The sequence below is a fragment of the Frankliniella occidentalis genome, unplaced genomic scaffold (assembly GCF_000697945.3).
Source record: "Frankliniella occidentalis isolate FOCC.00 unplaced genomic scaffold, Focc_3.1 Scaffold1, whole genome shotgun sequence".
Lineage (NCBI taxonomy): Eukaryota > Metazoa > Arthropoda > Insecta > Thysanoptera > Thripidae > Frankliniella > Frankliniella occidentalis.
In genome coordinates this window covers 1,388,570-1,402,673 of record NW_026267131.1, presented here as the reverse complement: position 1 = coordinate 1,402,673, position 14,104 = coordinate 1,388,570, and the positions used below count along the sequence as shown (strand labels likewise).

At 42.6% G+C, this 14,104-nt stretch overlaps 4 protein-coding genes across 6 annotated transcripts in view; 3 read left to right on the top strand and 1 right to left on the bottom strand.

The window, feature by feature from the left end:
* Nucleotides 1-53: 53 nt before the first annotated feature.
* On the top strand, nt 54-9,651 carry LOC113213448 (basigin). Of its 2 annotated transcripts, none has more exons than XM_026432527.2 (9): nt 54-207; nt 289-473; nt 4,283-4,561; nt 5,241-5,358; nt 5,450-5,628; nt 5,711-5,821; nt 6,017-6,202; nt 6,284-6,419; nt 7,044-9,651. In XM_026432527.2, exons 2-9 carry the CDS (start codon nt 389-391, stop codon nt 7,087-7,089), a joined length of 1,140 nt encoding a protein of 379 aa, XP_026288312.2. In that variant the 5' UTR covers nt 54-207; nt 289-388; the 3' UTR covers nt 7,090-9,651. The 2 variants fall into 2 exon arrangements, with proteins under 2 accessions (XP_026288312.2, XP_052132156.1); XM_052276196.1 differs by lacking the exons at nt 54-207; nt 289-473 and adding exons at nt 3,363-3,465; nt 3,582-3,706.
* On the top strand, nt 6,428-7,037 carry LOC113213560 (uncharacterized). The gene is made up of 2 exons (XM_026432678.2): nt 6,428-6,777; nt 6,848-7,037. Exons 1-2 carry the CDS (start codon nt 6,452-6,454, stop codon nt 6,915-6,917), a joined length of 396 nt encoding a protein of 131 aa, XP_026288463.1. The 5' UTR covers nt 6,428-6,451; the 3' UTR covers nt 6,918-7,037.
* On the bottom strand, nt 9,652-11,395 carry LOC113213559 (uncharacterized). 2 transcript variants are annotated; one of them, XM_052276543.1, is made up of 4 exons: nt 11,255-11,395; nt 10,426-10,596; nt 10,165-10,317; nt 9,652-10,005 (listed from the first exon to the last, which is right to left on the bottom strand). In XM_052276543.1, exons 2-4 carry the CDS (start codon nt 10,569-10,571, stop codon nt 9,717-9,719), a joined length of 588 nt encoding a protein of 195 aa, XP_052132503.1. In that variant the 5' UTR covers nt 10,572-10,596; nt 11,255-11,395; the 3' UTR covers nt 9,652-9,716. The 2 variants fall into 2 exon arrangements, with proteins under 2 accessions (XP_052132503.1, XP_026288462.1); XM_026432677.2 differs by lacking the exon at nt 11,255-11,395 and adding an exon at nt 10,736-11,237.
* A 121-nt stretch (nt 11,396-11,516) lies between these two features.
* The window catches only part of LOC113213557 (MOB kinase activator-like 2), a 24,760-nt gene continuing 22,172 nt past the window's right edge, over nt 11,517-14,104 (top strand). The window contains exon 1 of the mRNA XM_026432674.2: nt 11,517-11,666. Within this exon, the coding sequence (XP_026288459.1) occupies nt 11,662-11,666 (5 nt within the window). The 5' untranslated portion in view covers nt 11,517-11,661. The remainder of the gene's footprint in view (nt 11,667-14,104) is intronic.

Below are 14,104 nucleotides of genomic sequence, written 5' to 3'. Positions count from 1 at the left end.
GTGTAAACAAACTAAAATCCAAGACAAAGAAAACTCGCCCTGCCACACATCCAAAGTCCATCCAGGAGAGAAGAACGAGAGGAGCGGACGAGCCTTTGCCGTCTAGCTGTCAGTTCGTTTCAAAGGCCATGCAGTTCTGCTAGTTCGCCATTTTGGATGGGCTCTGAAGTTGATTTTATCGAATCTGTATTTTTATAGCATTGCGAAGTACGTGTATGTCTGCTCGGTCCAGTACTGTTCTGTGGGTTTCTTGGTTTGCGGTGCTGACTCACTGATGGTTCTGTCCAGCTGATATTCGGAGACAACTGCCGAGATCCCCAGCAGTCAGCAGGGGACGGTGCCTGGCGAGACCTTGTCCTGGTTTGAAGGAACTTTTTGCTCTTGGAAAATGGATTCATTGCGTTTCCTGAGACTTCCTACACATGCCCTAGGAATTTTCATTGTCCTAGGATGTATTCTATCGATACGCGCAGGTGAGTCAAACATCCTTTACCAAGTGTTAGTCTTGTCAAACACGACGTTTCCTCAGCGCCTTGATTGTACGGTGTAAAAATAGTTTTGAAACGATCGAGCGAGAAAGTGGCACGATTTCATTATTTAACGGATCAGTCGTATTGCTTACATACAGATTTGTATGTCGAGGCTGTCAGTTTGTTGGGCGCCGAGGCCACTGGTGTGACACCTGCAGATAATCAATAAATTCAATGGACCATTAGTAAGAAAACATAACCTTGACTTTCATCGCCTGTCAATTTGATTTTGGATTAATAGTGGGTGATATGTTAATAAAACATTCCAGTGAAGCTGAAAAGAAGACGTATGTGGGGAAAAACAAAACAGAATTCCCTCTTCTGTAAGATGGTAACTCCCATTTCCTTGTTCCTCGCATTCTTATGCATTTCAGCTTTACAGGAATGGTTTATTCCAATCATTATGGGCCCTGTCCCTTCTTGTGGTGTATAGCCGTGTATAGCTCATCATAACAAGCATTGCATATTTGTGCTACCTGCATTGAGCTTAAAGTTCTGTGTTGCCTAGTTGTGTGGGTGTGTGGGTTATAGCTTTTTATGCATTTCTTTCATTTGCAATGTTTAAACTTTTCAGCATTTTAAATGTGTTGAAGCATTCTGTGTCATGTGTAGTAAATTGATTGTGAGCCCTACTCTGTGCTGGCATTGATATTTAGATTTTTATAATTGTGGGTATAGCATACATTTTTATTTATTACATTATTTAGTTTTGATGAATGGGCAGACATTTTTAGGATTTCCTATTTTTAATTGCAGATTGTTCTAAACAACTTTTCTTTTATGTACTATGACTAAAGCTTGCTTTCAAATAGAATTTGCACTTATTTCTTTTATGGGTAAAGTAATAATAGGGCTTGTCATTATGGGTGTTTGTAGTACTTTTAACTCCATTCAAAGGAAATTGGTCGTATCAATTTTCAAATCTTGGACACCGCCTGCCTGTGCCTGTTGCCTTGATTGGGTACCAAAAATATAATCCATGAACAATTATATGGTCATTCCCCATGCGATTCTAAACGAGAAAAGAGTCTTTTTTTTTCTTCACCTTTTTTTCTTGCAAGCATGCACTCCCCCCCCCCCCTTTTTCCGGCGAGTCTCGCGTCAACGCAAAAATGATGACCGCCGCTGCCAGCTCCGATAACAGAAGTTGTTCGTTAGCGTGGACGGGGCGGGGTGTGGGGCCGCTCCGGCGTGCAGCACGGCATCCGCGGCCGCGCGTGGCTGAGCGTGGCGGAGCGTGGACGGAGCGTGGCGGAGCGTGCATGGCACTGCGCTTTAGGCCCCCGGGAGGGCCTCTCAAGCTGCCGCAACAGGCTCCTAATTTGCCACGAGCCGCCCCTCCCCAACTCCCTCCACAAAGTCTCGCACTTGTCGCCCCTTAACTGTGCCTGTTAATGTCTGATCGACAAACGGGTGGTTAAAAAGCGACGGTTTTGTGTGGGCCCTCACAACTGCGCTTGTCGCGCACTGGCGCACCCCCGTGGTGACCAAATGGCCTAACAACCTGCATGCTTTAGACTTGCATGCCTGCACTCGGACATTGACTTGCGTCATTCAAGTCATACCCCGGAGGCGGTGTGGTGTGTGTGTGTGTGTAGGGGGGGGGGTGTGTGTTTGTGTGGGGGTGAGGATAGTTGTGCGGTAGTCTGGGAGAGCGATGAGTCTCTCTCTCCCCCTCTCACCACCACCACCGCCCCACCTCGGCCCTCCCCGCCTCGCCCCCCGTGTTTGATCCAGTTCTCGCCAGAATAGCGCCAGGCCGCCGGCCTCCCCTCCCGCCCGAGGACCCCTGGCCCTGGCCGGCTGTTTAAGGCTGGGGGGAGGGGGGCTGTGCGGCTGTGCATCCCTTCCCTACCCCGGGCCGGCTAACCCCAGCGCGGCACGGCCCTGTGGGAGCAGGGAAGGACTATATTTATTGATCGGCCCGAGTGCATGCGGGCGCTATGGTCGCCACCGGCGAACGGCGGCGGGTCGGGGGTACTTTACCCATTCGCCATGGGTTGGGGGCGGGGGGTCATCCAGTCCTGAGTGGTAAGAAAAGAGGGTGATGGGGCAACTGTATGGGGGTGTCCATTAGGTGTCCATTTCTCGTTCGAATATCGATCGGACTGTCTGAGACGTGAGCCCCGCACCTCCCCCCCTTTCCCCCAGACAGGAAGCCCTTGGCTGCCGCCCAACTCTGCTGCTGGGCCCCAAGGCGCCGGCGCGTGGGCAGCTGGTGCGTGTGACGGTGTGACGGTGTGACGCACTCGCGCCGCCCTACCCCTCGTCACGGCAGACTTGTCTCTACCCCTCGGAGCTGCATGCTGCCCCCGTAGAGATTACAGAAAGGCATAGTTGTTGCCGAGCCTTAAATAAAAGCTGTTTCTGTGTAGAGTCACGTCCCGTGTCTTCACACGTGGCTGAGGTTGGACGAGGTGCAACTTATTAAGGAGGGGCAGTAGGTTGCCCGAGATAGCCCGCTGCGGGTATCGTGCCGCCGTTGTGATACGGTGATCCCGATGCCGGACCGGGCTTATGCACACTCTTCTGTTGCCCCGCTTTTGAGTGGTCGCTGCACTGTAAAATGTACGTCGGCATTTGGAATGCCCGTCTACTTACTAGAGCTGGAAAGTCGTTTTTTTTATTCGTGGGCGGGGTTAACGGTCTGTGCATCTTGCCAGGTTGTCTTGCCTAATTCCAGCAAGTAATTGTCCATAGGCTTGTCTGTGTTTGATTTATTTTAGACGTTCAGATAAGTCTGGCAGTGTAGGAGTGACGACTCAACTAAAATGGGAGGGGGGGGGGGGTCTCCCCGTTTGTTTGGATGGGACGGGACAGTTCTGTCATATCTCTGGTGCCACTTAACGTTGTGTGCTCGCGCCACGCCACGCCGTCGCTCCGGAGATGGAGAAGGAATGAGGGAAGGGCTGATTTGAAGTGTTCCCTCATGTCGGTGCGGTGATAAATTAGATCCATCAAAGCTGAGCTGTCTCTTCACCGGCCGGTTGGAGAGTTTAATTAATTTTTTTAGTCCATGATCTTTCTAGATTTTTTTTCTCCCTCTCGTAGAGTGCAATGTTCGGGCAAGCTATTGAAATTGAGTGACAAGTCAACTTGGGGACCATCCCAAAAGCACGCCCGTCATTCTCCGTTTGGAACCTGCGAAGCCTGCAAGCTCTCATAGCGCCTTATGGGTAGGCAACATCTTGCCTGCAGTGCACGCGAGTACCGTGGGGTGGCCTACCCTGAGTCTTGCAGGCGCCAAGATCCCGTAATTTGTCTAATAAACCCGAAAAAATTGGCGTACTTTCTGGACGAGCCCACATGACATGGTGCTGCTGTGCAACAAATTGTGCCCACATGCAGTGCATCCGAACTGAATGATACATTTCAAGACAGTCTGGGGGTGAATGTGTTTAGGAGGATTTCCGATCGCAAGGCAGACAGCATATCTTTTACAACGCCAGCGTTGAATTTACCTTTGGAAAGCTACCAGAACAGGATGAGGGGGCGTGGAAGAGGACCGCCCTAGAATTGTTTCAACGCTAGCGTTAGAGCTACGCTTTAGAGTCGAGATCGTAAATTCACCTGGAACAGATGCAAAGACAACTTCCGGTACTTTGGGCTCGAAGAAAGGCAATCATAGCCAATGAAGGAGGTCAAATTTATTAGCTGCCTACTTGATCTTACCATGAAAGGAGCCCAACATGAACTTGTATCAGCTTCCTTACTGTTCCACACAACAAATTGACTCATTCTGTCTCATTCAGGCGACGGGCAACAAGTTGTCTATGAAGGCAACAAAGTTGTTGTTGAAGGTGACCCGTTTACTATCACATGTCACTTAACTGTCTATGATGTAATTAAATGGCAACTGAATGAACAAACAATCAACCCTGACTCTGAAAATCAATATAAATTGGAAGAGGAAAAAATTAACGGGAAAGTTGTTGCAAAACTCTCAGTTTTACAAGCTCAACATTCCCATACTGGTAGCTATCGCTGCACGTCATTTTCCAATGTCACCCATCAGGTTTACGTGTTAAGTGGTAAGGTGGACATCTCTAGTTGACATCCCATTTGTTTGGTGTTGCTTTTATTCCCTTTGGAACTGCTCATCAGCTGTAAAGTTTTAACTAACTAGCTTTGTTTCCAGTGTGGTTTGTCAACTTATACTGGTAGACTCCTGTTATAAGTATTTGCAGTGTTTGCTGTTTGCACTAAGTTGTTCTGACACATCTGGGAGGATTGTTTTTCCAGGCCAAATTACATGAAATCATCCTTTTTTTTTTACTCTCATCTATTTGTTTTTCTTTTAGTGTTGTTGATTAAATAAGCTAACTTCTGTAAATAGTGTGGCAGCTACAAAGCAATCAATGTACACTGTGTAGGATACTATTTTTTTAGACGCACTTTACCGCTTGCAGTACTGCTCTGCTGGGCAGGTTACCTATTCCCTGGAGGTCATAAGCCAAAATGTGCCATGGTGAGCGATGGTAGGGTAGCCTGCATTCGGTGCAGTCCATTCAAGAAACAGTCCTAAGAATGTTAGACCTGTCAGTGTAACATATTTGCTTTTTCATTATTATTATTTTAGTTCTTTTGATTGGTTTTGATTTGGCAGGTAGTCTTTATTACAAAATAATTAAATTAGGATTTGTATATTGGGTTTGTTGCACCACCAATCTCAAAAAGTTGTCAGCTTGATAAGGTTAATTTTTGTTCCAGCCAATTCAGTGAAGCCGAACTGGGACTTTGAACCTTACAAGGTTTTCAAATATGATACTGCATTTGCACTGCAGTGCAATGTCACTGGTACCCCAGGCGGTCAGTTTGTTTTGAGATGGTAAGATCTTTGAACAGATGTTTCTGCTTTTAGCATTCTTCACCAGTAACTATTTCTTGTGCAGTCAGTTGAATATTTTGTCATTTTGCAGGTACAAGGAAGACAAAGTTATTGAGCCTACTGCTAATAAATATATCTTTAAACCAGAAGAGAACACACTAATGGTTTATTATGCAAGTGATGATGATGTTGGAAACTACACATGCCAAGCGGTGAATGCCAAGACCAATAGCACTGAAAGTGTCATGAGGGCTGTCATCCAGGTTATTGGTAAGCCAATGAATTCTAATTTTAAATCTGATTTGAAATTGCTTGGCCTGTTTTTTTAACTTTAGTCTCATTGGTTTTGCAGGTTTCCCTAAAATCACTTTGCCTGGTGACACACCTGTTGTTGAGGGTGAAAGGCTCAAGCTGCACTGCCAAGTAAAAGGCTACCCAACACCTAGTGTTGTATGGAGCGTTGGTTAGTATACAAACATTACTTTTTTAATAGTTTCTATTTTCACATAACAAGAACCTATGCTAGATAAAGAGGCTGTATACATAAAGCATCACTATTAGTATCGGACTAGAATGAAAATTATAATAAGAAATTATTTTTAATGTCTCACTATATTCTGTTTTCTTTGTCAATTTCCTGCATCATTTTTTATTTCAGATGGCATGCCTGTGAATGAATCTGATGCCCGTATCAGGTTTGAAAATGATGGAAAAGTTGCTAGAGCTTTCCTTATCATTGACAACGTGCAATTGAGTGACAGAAAAACATACACCTGCAAGGCATCGAACATAGCCAACCAGGACTCAACCGGAGTAGAAGAGAAAACATTTGTCCGAGTTAAAGGTATAGTTCACACTTTTAAAAGAGGGGTAAAAAAAGTGTGCTGAATTCACATAATTGTAATTATGTAATTTTTGATTGCAGACAAGCTCGCTGCTCTTTGGCCATTCTTGGGAATTTGTGCTGAAGTGGCTGTTCTTTGCACTATCATTCTCATCTATGAAAAGAAGCGCAACAAGTCAGAGTTGGATGAGAGTGACACTGATCAAAGTCCCGAGCAGTAAGTATTCATCACTTTACTACTCTGTCTGGATGCTGGACCCAGTTCCTTATAACGTACTAAATCTTAAATTTTGGCACAAACATGGGGGCCATGAAAAAGATCAAGGGGAGAAGGAAGATTGGATTTTAATACCTTTGAAGCCAGAGCCTGAGAAAAAGGGGACATCTGCAAGGCCTGATGCTGCCAAAGGACGTGTGCCTTCACAGGCTGATAGTATAAAAGGGAGATTGACAAATTCAGAAGCTCGCTACAGGACCATTACTAAAACTTTACCCAGTCCTTCCAAACAAGTCCGATCAAGGATAGGCAATCAACCCAAATCATCCCCAATCCCTATAAAATCCACCACTACAAGGTACTTCTGTCTTTGAGTAACTAAATTCATTTACCTTGATGGGTATTGAAAGTCTTATTCCCTTACAAAGCCGCAGTATTGGAATCCAAGCTTGTCCATCACTATCTACTGTTGGTATACAGACTGACTCATGGTTTTGACTGTACCTCACACTTGATCTCTCCACCTGCCAACCCCAGTCCCCACTCCTAGAAGTGAGCCCTTTTCATTGTACCATCAGAACTTTTTAACAGAACTGATTGCATTCATACCATATTTCTTTGCAGGAAAAACACTCCAGACCACGGCAAGGATGTGAGGCAACGCAAGTGAAAAGATAGAAGGATTTTTATTCTAAGAACAATCATGGAAACTTAAATCAGAACCAGAGAAGTAGTTTTATATTTCATTCATTTAGAATTCCAAAGACATGAAACTAGGAGAATTTTATTGTTTGTGTGGCATTTTATGGAAGATGTTGTTTATTGTTTACTGTGGTTGTCAGATGCAGTAAATGGAGCAGTACTTCATAACAATCATTGGTACATCTCATGAAAAGTAGAAGCCCTGTGAATCATAATCTTTCTGTGGTTCTGAGAAGTTTTATTTTTTCAAGTGTCAAAAGTTCATCAATATTATCGCTGTCACTTACAGGAATGTTTTATTTTATGAGCACAGGGACTATTATTGATCTTGACTGTAATACTGAGATACACAACAGAGTGTGTGACAGACAATTGGACACATAGTAGTACTTGTTAGTTTTGCCTCAAGCTATTGCAGCAGTTAATTACGTAATTTGATATGATTTTGAGTTGAAACCATTGGTGTCCAGACAGGGTATTTATCCTGTTCGACCAATCAGGGTCTTTGTATTATTGGTTTCACTGCCATTTTTTGTTTTCTTTTTTTTAATTTTCTTTAATTTTTCATTTCAGGCAGTGTCAATAACTAGTGTAGGTAAGACCTTGCTTTTGTGATTTATTTTTTAATGGAAAACATGTTTGTATTTGATTAAACATTTGTTTCAATATAGTCAATGGCTATTAAAGTTAAGCACTTCATTGTTATTCATATTTCATACTCCTAATCAAAGTATCCCTCTTTTGTTTGGCTGATTAACATTACTCCTTGAATGTAAGATTTAGCAAACTTCTGCTAGCTCTTAACCACCTTTTTTGAAAACAAATATGGTATCTTAATTGTAGTGTCACATCTAGTTGATGTCATGAATGTGTTGTATATAGATTTTATTACATGTATATAACTCTGAAACCTCCTTTCTTTTATGTTTGTTCCTTCTTTCAACATTTCCACGTTAACTTTTGTCTTAAGGTGTAGAAGTCTGGCATATTTTGCGTACTAGCCAATGTTTTGATGCAGACCGTTATACCTTAATAGTGTTAAAATTTATCTGATTTCATAAATATATTCGTTAACTATTGGGCGTGATTCTGATTGTTGGTGCTTCCTCTTTGCCCAGTAAATAAAACCACACACCTTGTGTGTAAGATGTTGCAGCTCTTTAGAGTACTTAATATGCATTTGTTTGGATTTTGGATCCTTTGATAGATGGGAGCTTTCCTGGAGACACATCAGCCACAGCGATAGTGTGAAGTGATGGCTAAGAACACTGAGAGCTATGTGTGTGAATTTGTTCAATAGTTTCCATTGCAGTAATTTATCTACTGCATTGGGTTCTGAGGAGCGTAGAATCCTTTACTGTTCAACTATTGCTATATTTTTTACTACATACATGTATAAATTTTACTTAAGTACTCTGCACTCAAGTTCTTAAAATTGCTTGTTGGCAAGATAACCTTTCCTGATCAGTGGTGTTTGTTGTGATACTGTATTTGTTATTTTGGACTTGTGTGGTGCTGTATTCTGAATTGCAGATTTGCAACAGGAACATAATTTTTATTGTTACTGTTAAGAGTTTTGGGTTGCACCCTCCAACTTTATTGAAAACTGTTAGATCCATCCTTGGTGTACTGGAGGAGACCTTACACTTAGATTTGTATTGGTTCAGAGACACACTAGTAAGAACTGTCATTACATCAATTTTAATTTTAGCTTCTTGATTCTTAATTATTTTGTTGCTACAGACATAAGTGTTGAATGTAATGTTTTATAATTTTCGTAGTTCACAACTATTTTTCTGAAACTCTAAAACCATTGAAAATTTTGTCTTAAAATACAAGTAAGAGAGTGAAGTTGTTACCTGCTTGCATATTTCTTCAATCATTAGATGTAGAACACAGCATGCTATCATTCTGCAATGTTGCTGGCACATAAATTTCAGATTTAAACTAATTTAAATTAACTGTAGAAATCTTTTACATTGTAGATTAAAAGGTGATAAAATGAAAAAGATTTTTACTACTTTAAAGTTGTACTTTGTTCACTTTTCCAAGCCATTAGACTGCGGTATGATTGCAGAACTACGAAACGATTGTGGTTCTTGGCATTCATTTTGGCTCTCCCCTGCACTCAGGCCACTGTGTGTAGGAGGGGTTTGGTACTAAGCAGCAATAAATTAAACAGCGTCCTAATTTTAGGTCACATTGATTTTTGATCTGCAATATTTGAGGTCAGGAAGAATGAGATTGTACCATTCACTGTTGATTGGGTTCAATTTGTTTTTGTTTTTTTTAACTTATGATGCTTAAAGACCAAAGATGTCCCTCTCGGGATTGTTTTCGGTCCATACCCTAATCTCTTAATCCTCCTGATCTCTGTTTACACTGCCACTGTGATCTGCAAAATTCAATATGCTTTGAATCTTTAATTTGATTTCTCTCATTTTTGGGTGACTGAAATTTTAGCCTAAATTATGGTAAAATCATCTGTGAAATACTTAAGGGTCAATAAAGTGTTACAAAGTACTCAAAAGACTTTTAATATATTTTATTCTCAATGGCATTAATTTTAGTTAAGGAAAACATACATATTAAACATTAATCAGAATCAGAAATGTACACAGGGGAGGGACTGTCAAAATTTTCTGCATTCTCTTGAACTTCACATTGAGCATAACAATCTCCTTCACATTTCTCTACTACTTCTACTTCCTTTCCACCCGCTACTTTGGAGTTTCCAGGCCCTCGAGTAACTACTCCAGTTCCACTCCAGACTTTAAGTGTGCTATTTACAAGCTGCAAAGCAATTTTGATGCCTTTTTGGGTGGTGAAATCAGTGGCACACAGGTCCCCAATGCGTCTTCTTTTACACATAGGATTAGAATAACTGAAACAAGGAGAGAGGATTAATTGATTGGGTTAGCTATAGCAATTGAGGTTGTTACATCTGTAAATGATGAGTGCTGATATCCTGATTGGAGCCTCTTTAAAGAGCTAAAATTGATGACAAAACCAAACTTAAAAATAAAAATCACTGAGAGCATACCTGTCAGATACATCTTGATTATGTACTTCTTTCATTTCTTGCAAGTATACAACTGATGGAGAATCAAGAACTTCACCATTCTTTATTGTTACTCTTGTATCCAGAACAACTGGTCTCATATCACCATTCTCTATAGCTAGTTTTCGTACAGATCTGTAGGAAAGGAAACCCCACGAGAAAAGCAATTGAAGTTTGAAAGATACATGTTCATGTATTATTTTACTAACAAAAAATTATACACCATGCTGTCGAGATACTTACTCAGGATCAATTGTTGGTACAGCAGAAGCCTTCAACTTGTCATTGATGAATGAATCAGGAGTAAAGTGAGCAGAACAAAGGAAGTCTTGCTTGGTAGGTTCCAAAATAGTCAGATTAAACTTATAAACAAACTCCAACCACTGCATCCTTTTAAATTTGCTGTTTGGAAATCTGTAAAAGAACCAGAAACTGAATCTAGTGTTTACAGAACCAAGAAGGCAATTCAAAAACACCTCTGGAATTTAGAGCAGACACTTCAAACAACAGAAGAAGTTTGTACACTTTATAACCTTATGGGCGAAATACTCACGAAAGCGGCCTGATTGGGGTACCAGCAATTTTGTCAAGTGAAAAGTGATGATGGGGGCACGCCCGTATTACACACTTCTTGCGACCAGGTGCCATAATTTAGTTTAGAATTAGAAACTGAAACACCTTTGATCAGGTGAACGGGTCTAGAATCTGATTTCAAATTCCACCAGCAGACGAACAAAAACAAAAGCGACCAGCCTGGTCTGGAGGGAGGAATCGTGCACTTTGATGAGAAATGTCCAAAATTAAATAATAATAAAAAATAAGAATAATAAGAATGAATCCCTTCCTTCCCCTTATCGTTGGGATACTGTCTTTGGGAAACGGTTACTTAGTCGCGTAAGAAAGGAGGGGCGGGGGAAGTTCCAAACATGTTTCTCTTGCTGCATATAACGAAATACTACTTCCGTGCAGGCGGATACGTGTTCTGCGAATAGCGCCTTTCTCAGCTGACCGCGGCCAGCGCTCTCTATCGGCGTACGCGTCCTCTAAGCTACTGCTGCAACCATAACCTTACTGCGCAACCAAGGAGCTGCAACCGAGCAAGTCAGCGCAAGTGAACGGTTGTTCTTGGCATTCGCGGAGACCGGAGGACACTGCGGGGGGTCCTAGTGTTTACAAATTAATTGTGCCCGCCGTGTATGATTCGCCTTTCCGCAGTGATACATTGGGTAACCATCGGAATCTTTGCGAGGACTTGAAATTGGAGATCTCAGCTGGGATTTCAGCAAGTGTTACTTCCATCCAGAAGGCCGTGCTACAGATATTTTCAGAAACGAGACGCCATGTCAGATTTTTTGTGTTACTGCGTGAATAGCAGATCTGTATTTATTTAAAACAACAATTCATCGTGGTGAAAATTTCTAGAAATCATTCAAGCTGGATAGGCTACCAGAATACCTGCGCGACACGGTGGACTGGTTTATGGGGTGAGTAGAACACAAAGGACACTTCCAAGGCTCAACTTTGCTTGTCAAAATAACCAAGGATTTATTGCCCATTTATCTTGAAAAATTGATGGATCGCATGTTAATAATTTTTCTTGTCTTGGTTGAGGGTTTTATGTACCATTGCCTTTTTCTGCAGTGTTGTAAAAAAACTGGTGCAATACCTATGGTAGATACAATCAGAAAAAGAGAAGGATTTTTACACAAAATTGGGGTATAAATTTATTACATTTACCTTTGTCATCCAGTTTTCACCTAGCTTACTATCTGTCACCTTGAATTTTAATGTTAAATGTGTTGGGACCTTATACCCTTGAATTTATTCACATATCTCGTAGGGTTTGTATGTGTTGATAATTAGTTGACATGGTCAGGTAACTTTGTGCAATCAGCTCAGACAATCCTTCGAAAAAGATGATAGACATTTACTCTAGCTTGTAATGTTAACTAAGCCTGTTTCATCAAGAACCCCAAGAATTTTGTTTTCATTTTTTATCAGAAATTTTTAATGTTAAACAATATCTATTGTTTACTGCTGGTAGTCTCCCTCTAGGTATTTCAAAACAACTGCTCCTTTCCTCTATTTACTGTTGATGTTGTCTTTTTGATCAAATAGTAAACTTGCTTCTAACAGTGACAACAATTTGATAATTTGATGGTGGACAAATAATCTTCCATTTTTCTTTGTTATAATGTTATTTTTGACATGAGTTTCATTCCTGAGATTTTTGCTGCAGTTGGACTTGTGACTTTACTAAGAAGACCATATAATATTCCTGGTCAGTTTCCGTCATTATATAATATCACTTTAAGGGGACTTTGTTGAGATTGTAGGGTAGTTCCTCAATTGACTGCATTGTAGTCATGCCTCTATACATCACACACTCTGTGACTCATAGCATGAGTGCTGTGATTGGCATCCTGATAAAACATTTTTCCTGTTAGTGTATTGGCCCTGTACCCCTGTACTTCCATCCTAGCTCATTCTCCCTTTCTATTGTCAACTTCAATATGTACCAAGCATCTTGTTGCTGACAGCACTAAAATGTGACAACAATTTTCCGTTGTTTTACAAATTCAGGGGTAGTTAAAGTACTATAGAATTTTTATTTTGTTCTATACTCATCGTCTTCTTAAGAATGTGCACCCCTTTCATTAGTACAATCAGTTATAAGCGCGCTCTTTTGTGATTTAAACATGATAATTAGGATATATTATCTTTGGATGGGGCAGGCACTAGAGCCTCACCTCACCCGCCGCCCCGGGAAAGCCCTCGTTCATTCCTCAATGTTATTAAGAAAAATTTAGAAATAAGGCGGTAAAAACGAGGGAACATGATGACGCTTCATCTCAAGAGGGGGGGGGGGCGTCTCACACAAAAGGAGGAGGCGTGTGGCACGATCTGTAATCTAGTCTAGCGCTCTTGGTCAGCCACCTTTGCGCTCTAGAGATGGCCCTCGCCCTCGCGTGCTCTAGAGCCTGGCCTGGCCAGGTGACGGTACCGCGAGCGAGGCCCGACTTAGACCGTTTCATCAGTTTGGCACGTGTCCCCCCCCCCCTTCCCCCTCCTCCATTTATCATCATTTCCTTTCCTCCGAGGCGACGTTACAGACGGGACGCGGCCCGCCGGCCACTTATATATACTACATCTGCTGGCGAGAAGCGGAAATTTTCGCACCGAGACTGGATTTGTTTTCTGCTCGTCCTGCCGTCGGCCTCCCGTTCGTTGCTGCTCGTGCTAACTTGGGGGGGGGGGGGTCACCGTGGGTTGCCTACTTACAGAGATTGTGTGGCAAAAATTGTCTACCTCTCAGGCGGCTCACTAGAGACAATTTGGGGGGGGGAGGGGGCTATCCCCCCACTTTTTATATACCGCGCCTGCAAGTGTGAAGTCCGAGAATCAGCAGGCAATCAGCTCCAAGGAGGAAAGGGTTTAAGAAGCATTCTCTGTTATTCTTTGAATCCGGTTTGCGTCAACTGAAGTGCGCGATAGATTAGGCCATGCGCGCTCCTGATTGGTCGGCAGCTTCCTTCCTCTGCGTCAGCGTCCTGCATACCCTTGACGCGGCCCTCCTGTACTTTGCACCTTTGTCAGCCGATGAGCAACGCGTCGTCGTGATCCCTACAGTCCGACCGGTGTGGGCGACCAGCGCGACCAGCGCCACCAGCGCGACCAGCGCGACCAGCCGCATCGCACGCTTGCCCGTCATGGCGAGGAGGGGTCGCGTTTCACACACACCCACAGTGCGCGGGCCGCACGTGCACACGTGATCACAAAGTACTAGTACATACAACGTTCGACGCTACAGCAGAACGAAGAGATAGAGGAAAAGAGATACGAGAGGTTACAGGAAAAAGGAGAGTGGAGAGGGAGAGGGAGAGAGACACCCGCTCTCTAATAGAATACATAAATTTAATAC

Bases quoted from the DNA above. Each gene is read 5' to 3' on its own strand.
- LOC113213448 (XM_026432527.2), top strand. From the start codon at position 389: ATGGATTCATTGCGTTTCCTGAGACTTCCTACACATGCCCTAGGAATT. The intron at 474-4,282 runs GTGAGTCAAACA...TGTCTCATTCAG, and splicing joins TATTCTATCGATACGCGCAG to GCGACGGGCAACAAGTTGTC. The intron at 5,359-5,449 runs GTAAGATCTTTG...GTCATTTTGCAG, and splicing joins GGTCAGTTTGTTTTGAGATG to GTACAAGGAAGACAAAGTTA.
- LOC113213560 (XM_026432678.2), top strand. From the start codon at position 6,452: ATGCTGGACCCAGTTCCTTATAACGTACTAAATCTTAAATTTTGGCAC. The intron at 6,778-6,847 runs GTACTTCTGTCT...TCCCTTACAAAG, and splicing joins ATAAAATCCACCACTACAAG to CCGCAGTATTGGAATCCAAG.
- LOC113213559 (XM_026432677.2), bottom strand. From the start codon at position 10,830: ATGGCACCTGGTCGCAAGAAGTGTGTAATACGGGCGTGCCCCCATCAT. The intron at 10,597-10,735 runs GTGAGTATTTCG...GTTCTTTTACAG, and splicing joins ACCCCAATCAGGCCGCTTTC to ATTTCCAAACAGCAAATTTA. The intron at 10,006-10,164 runs GTATGCTCTCAG...TCCTTGTTTCAG, and splicing joins AATCAAGATGTATCTGACAG to TTATTCTAATCCTATGTGTA.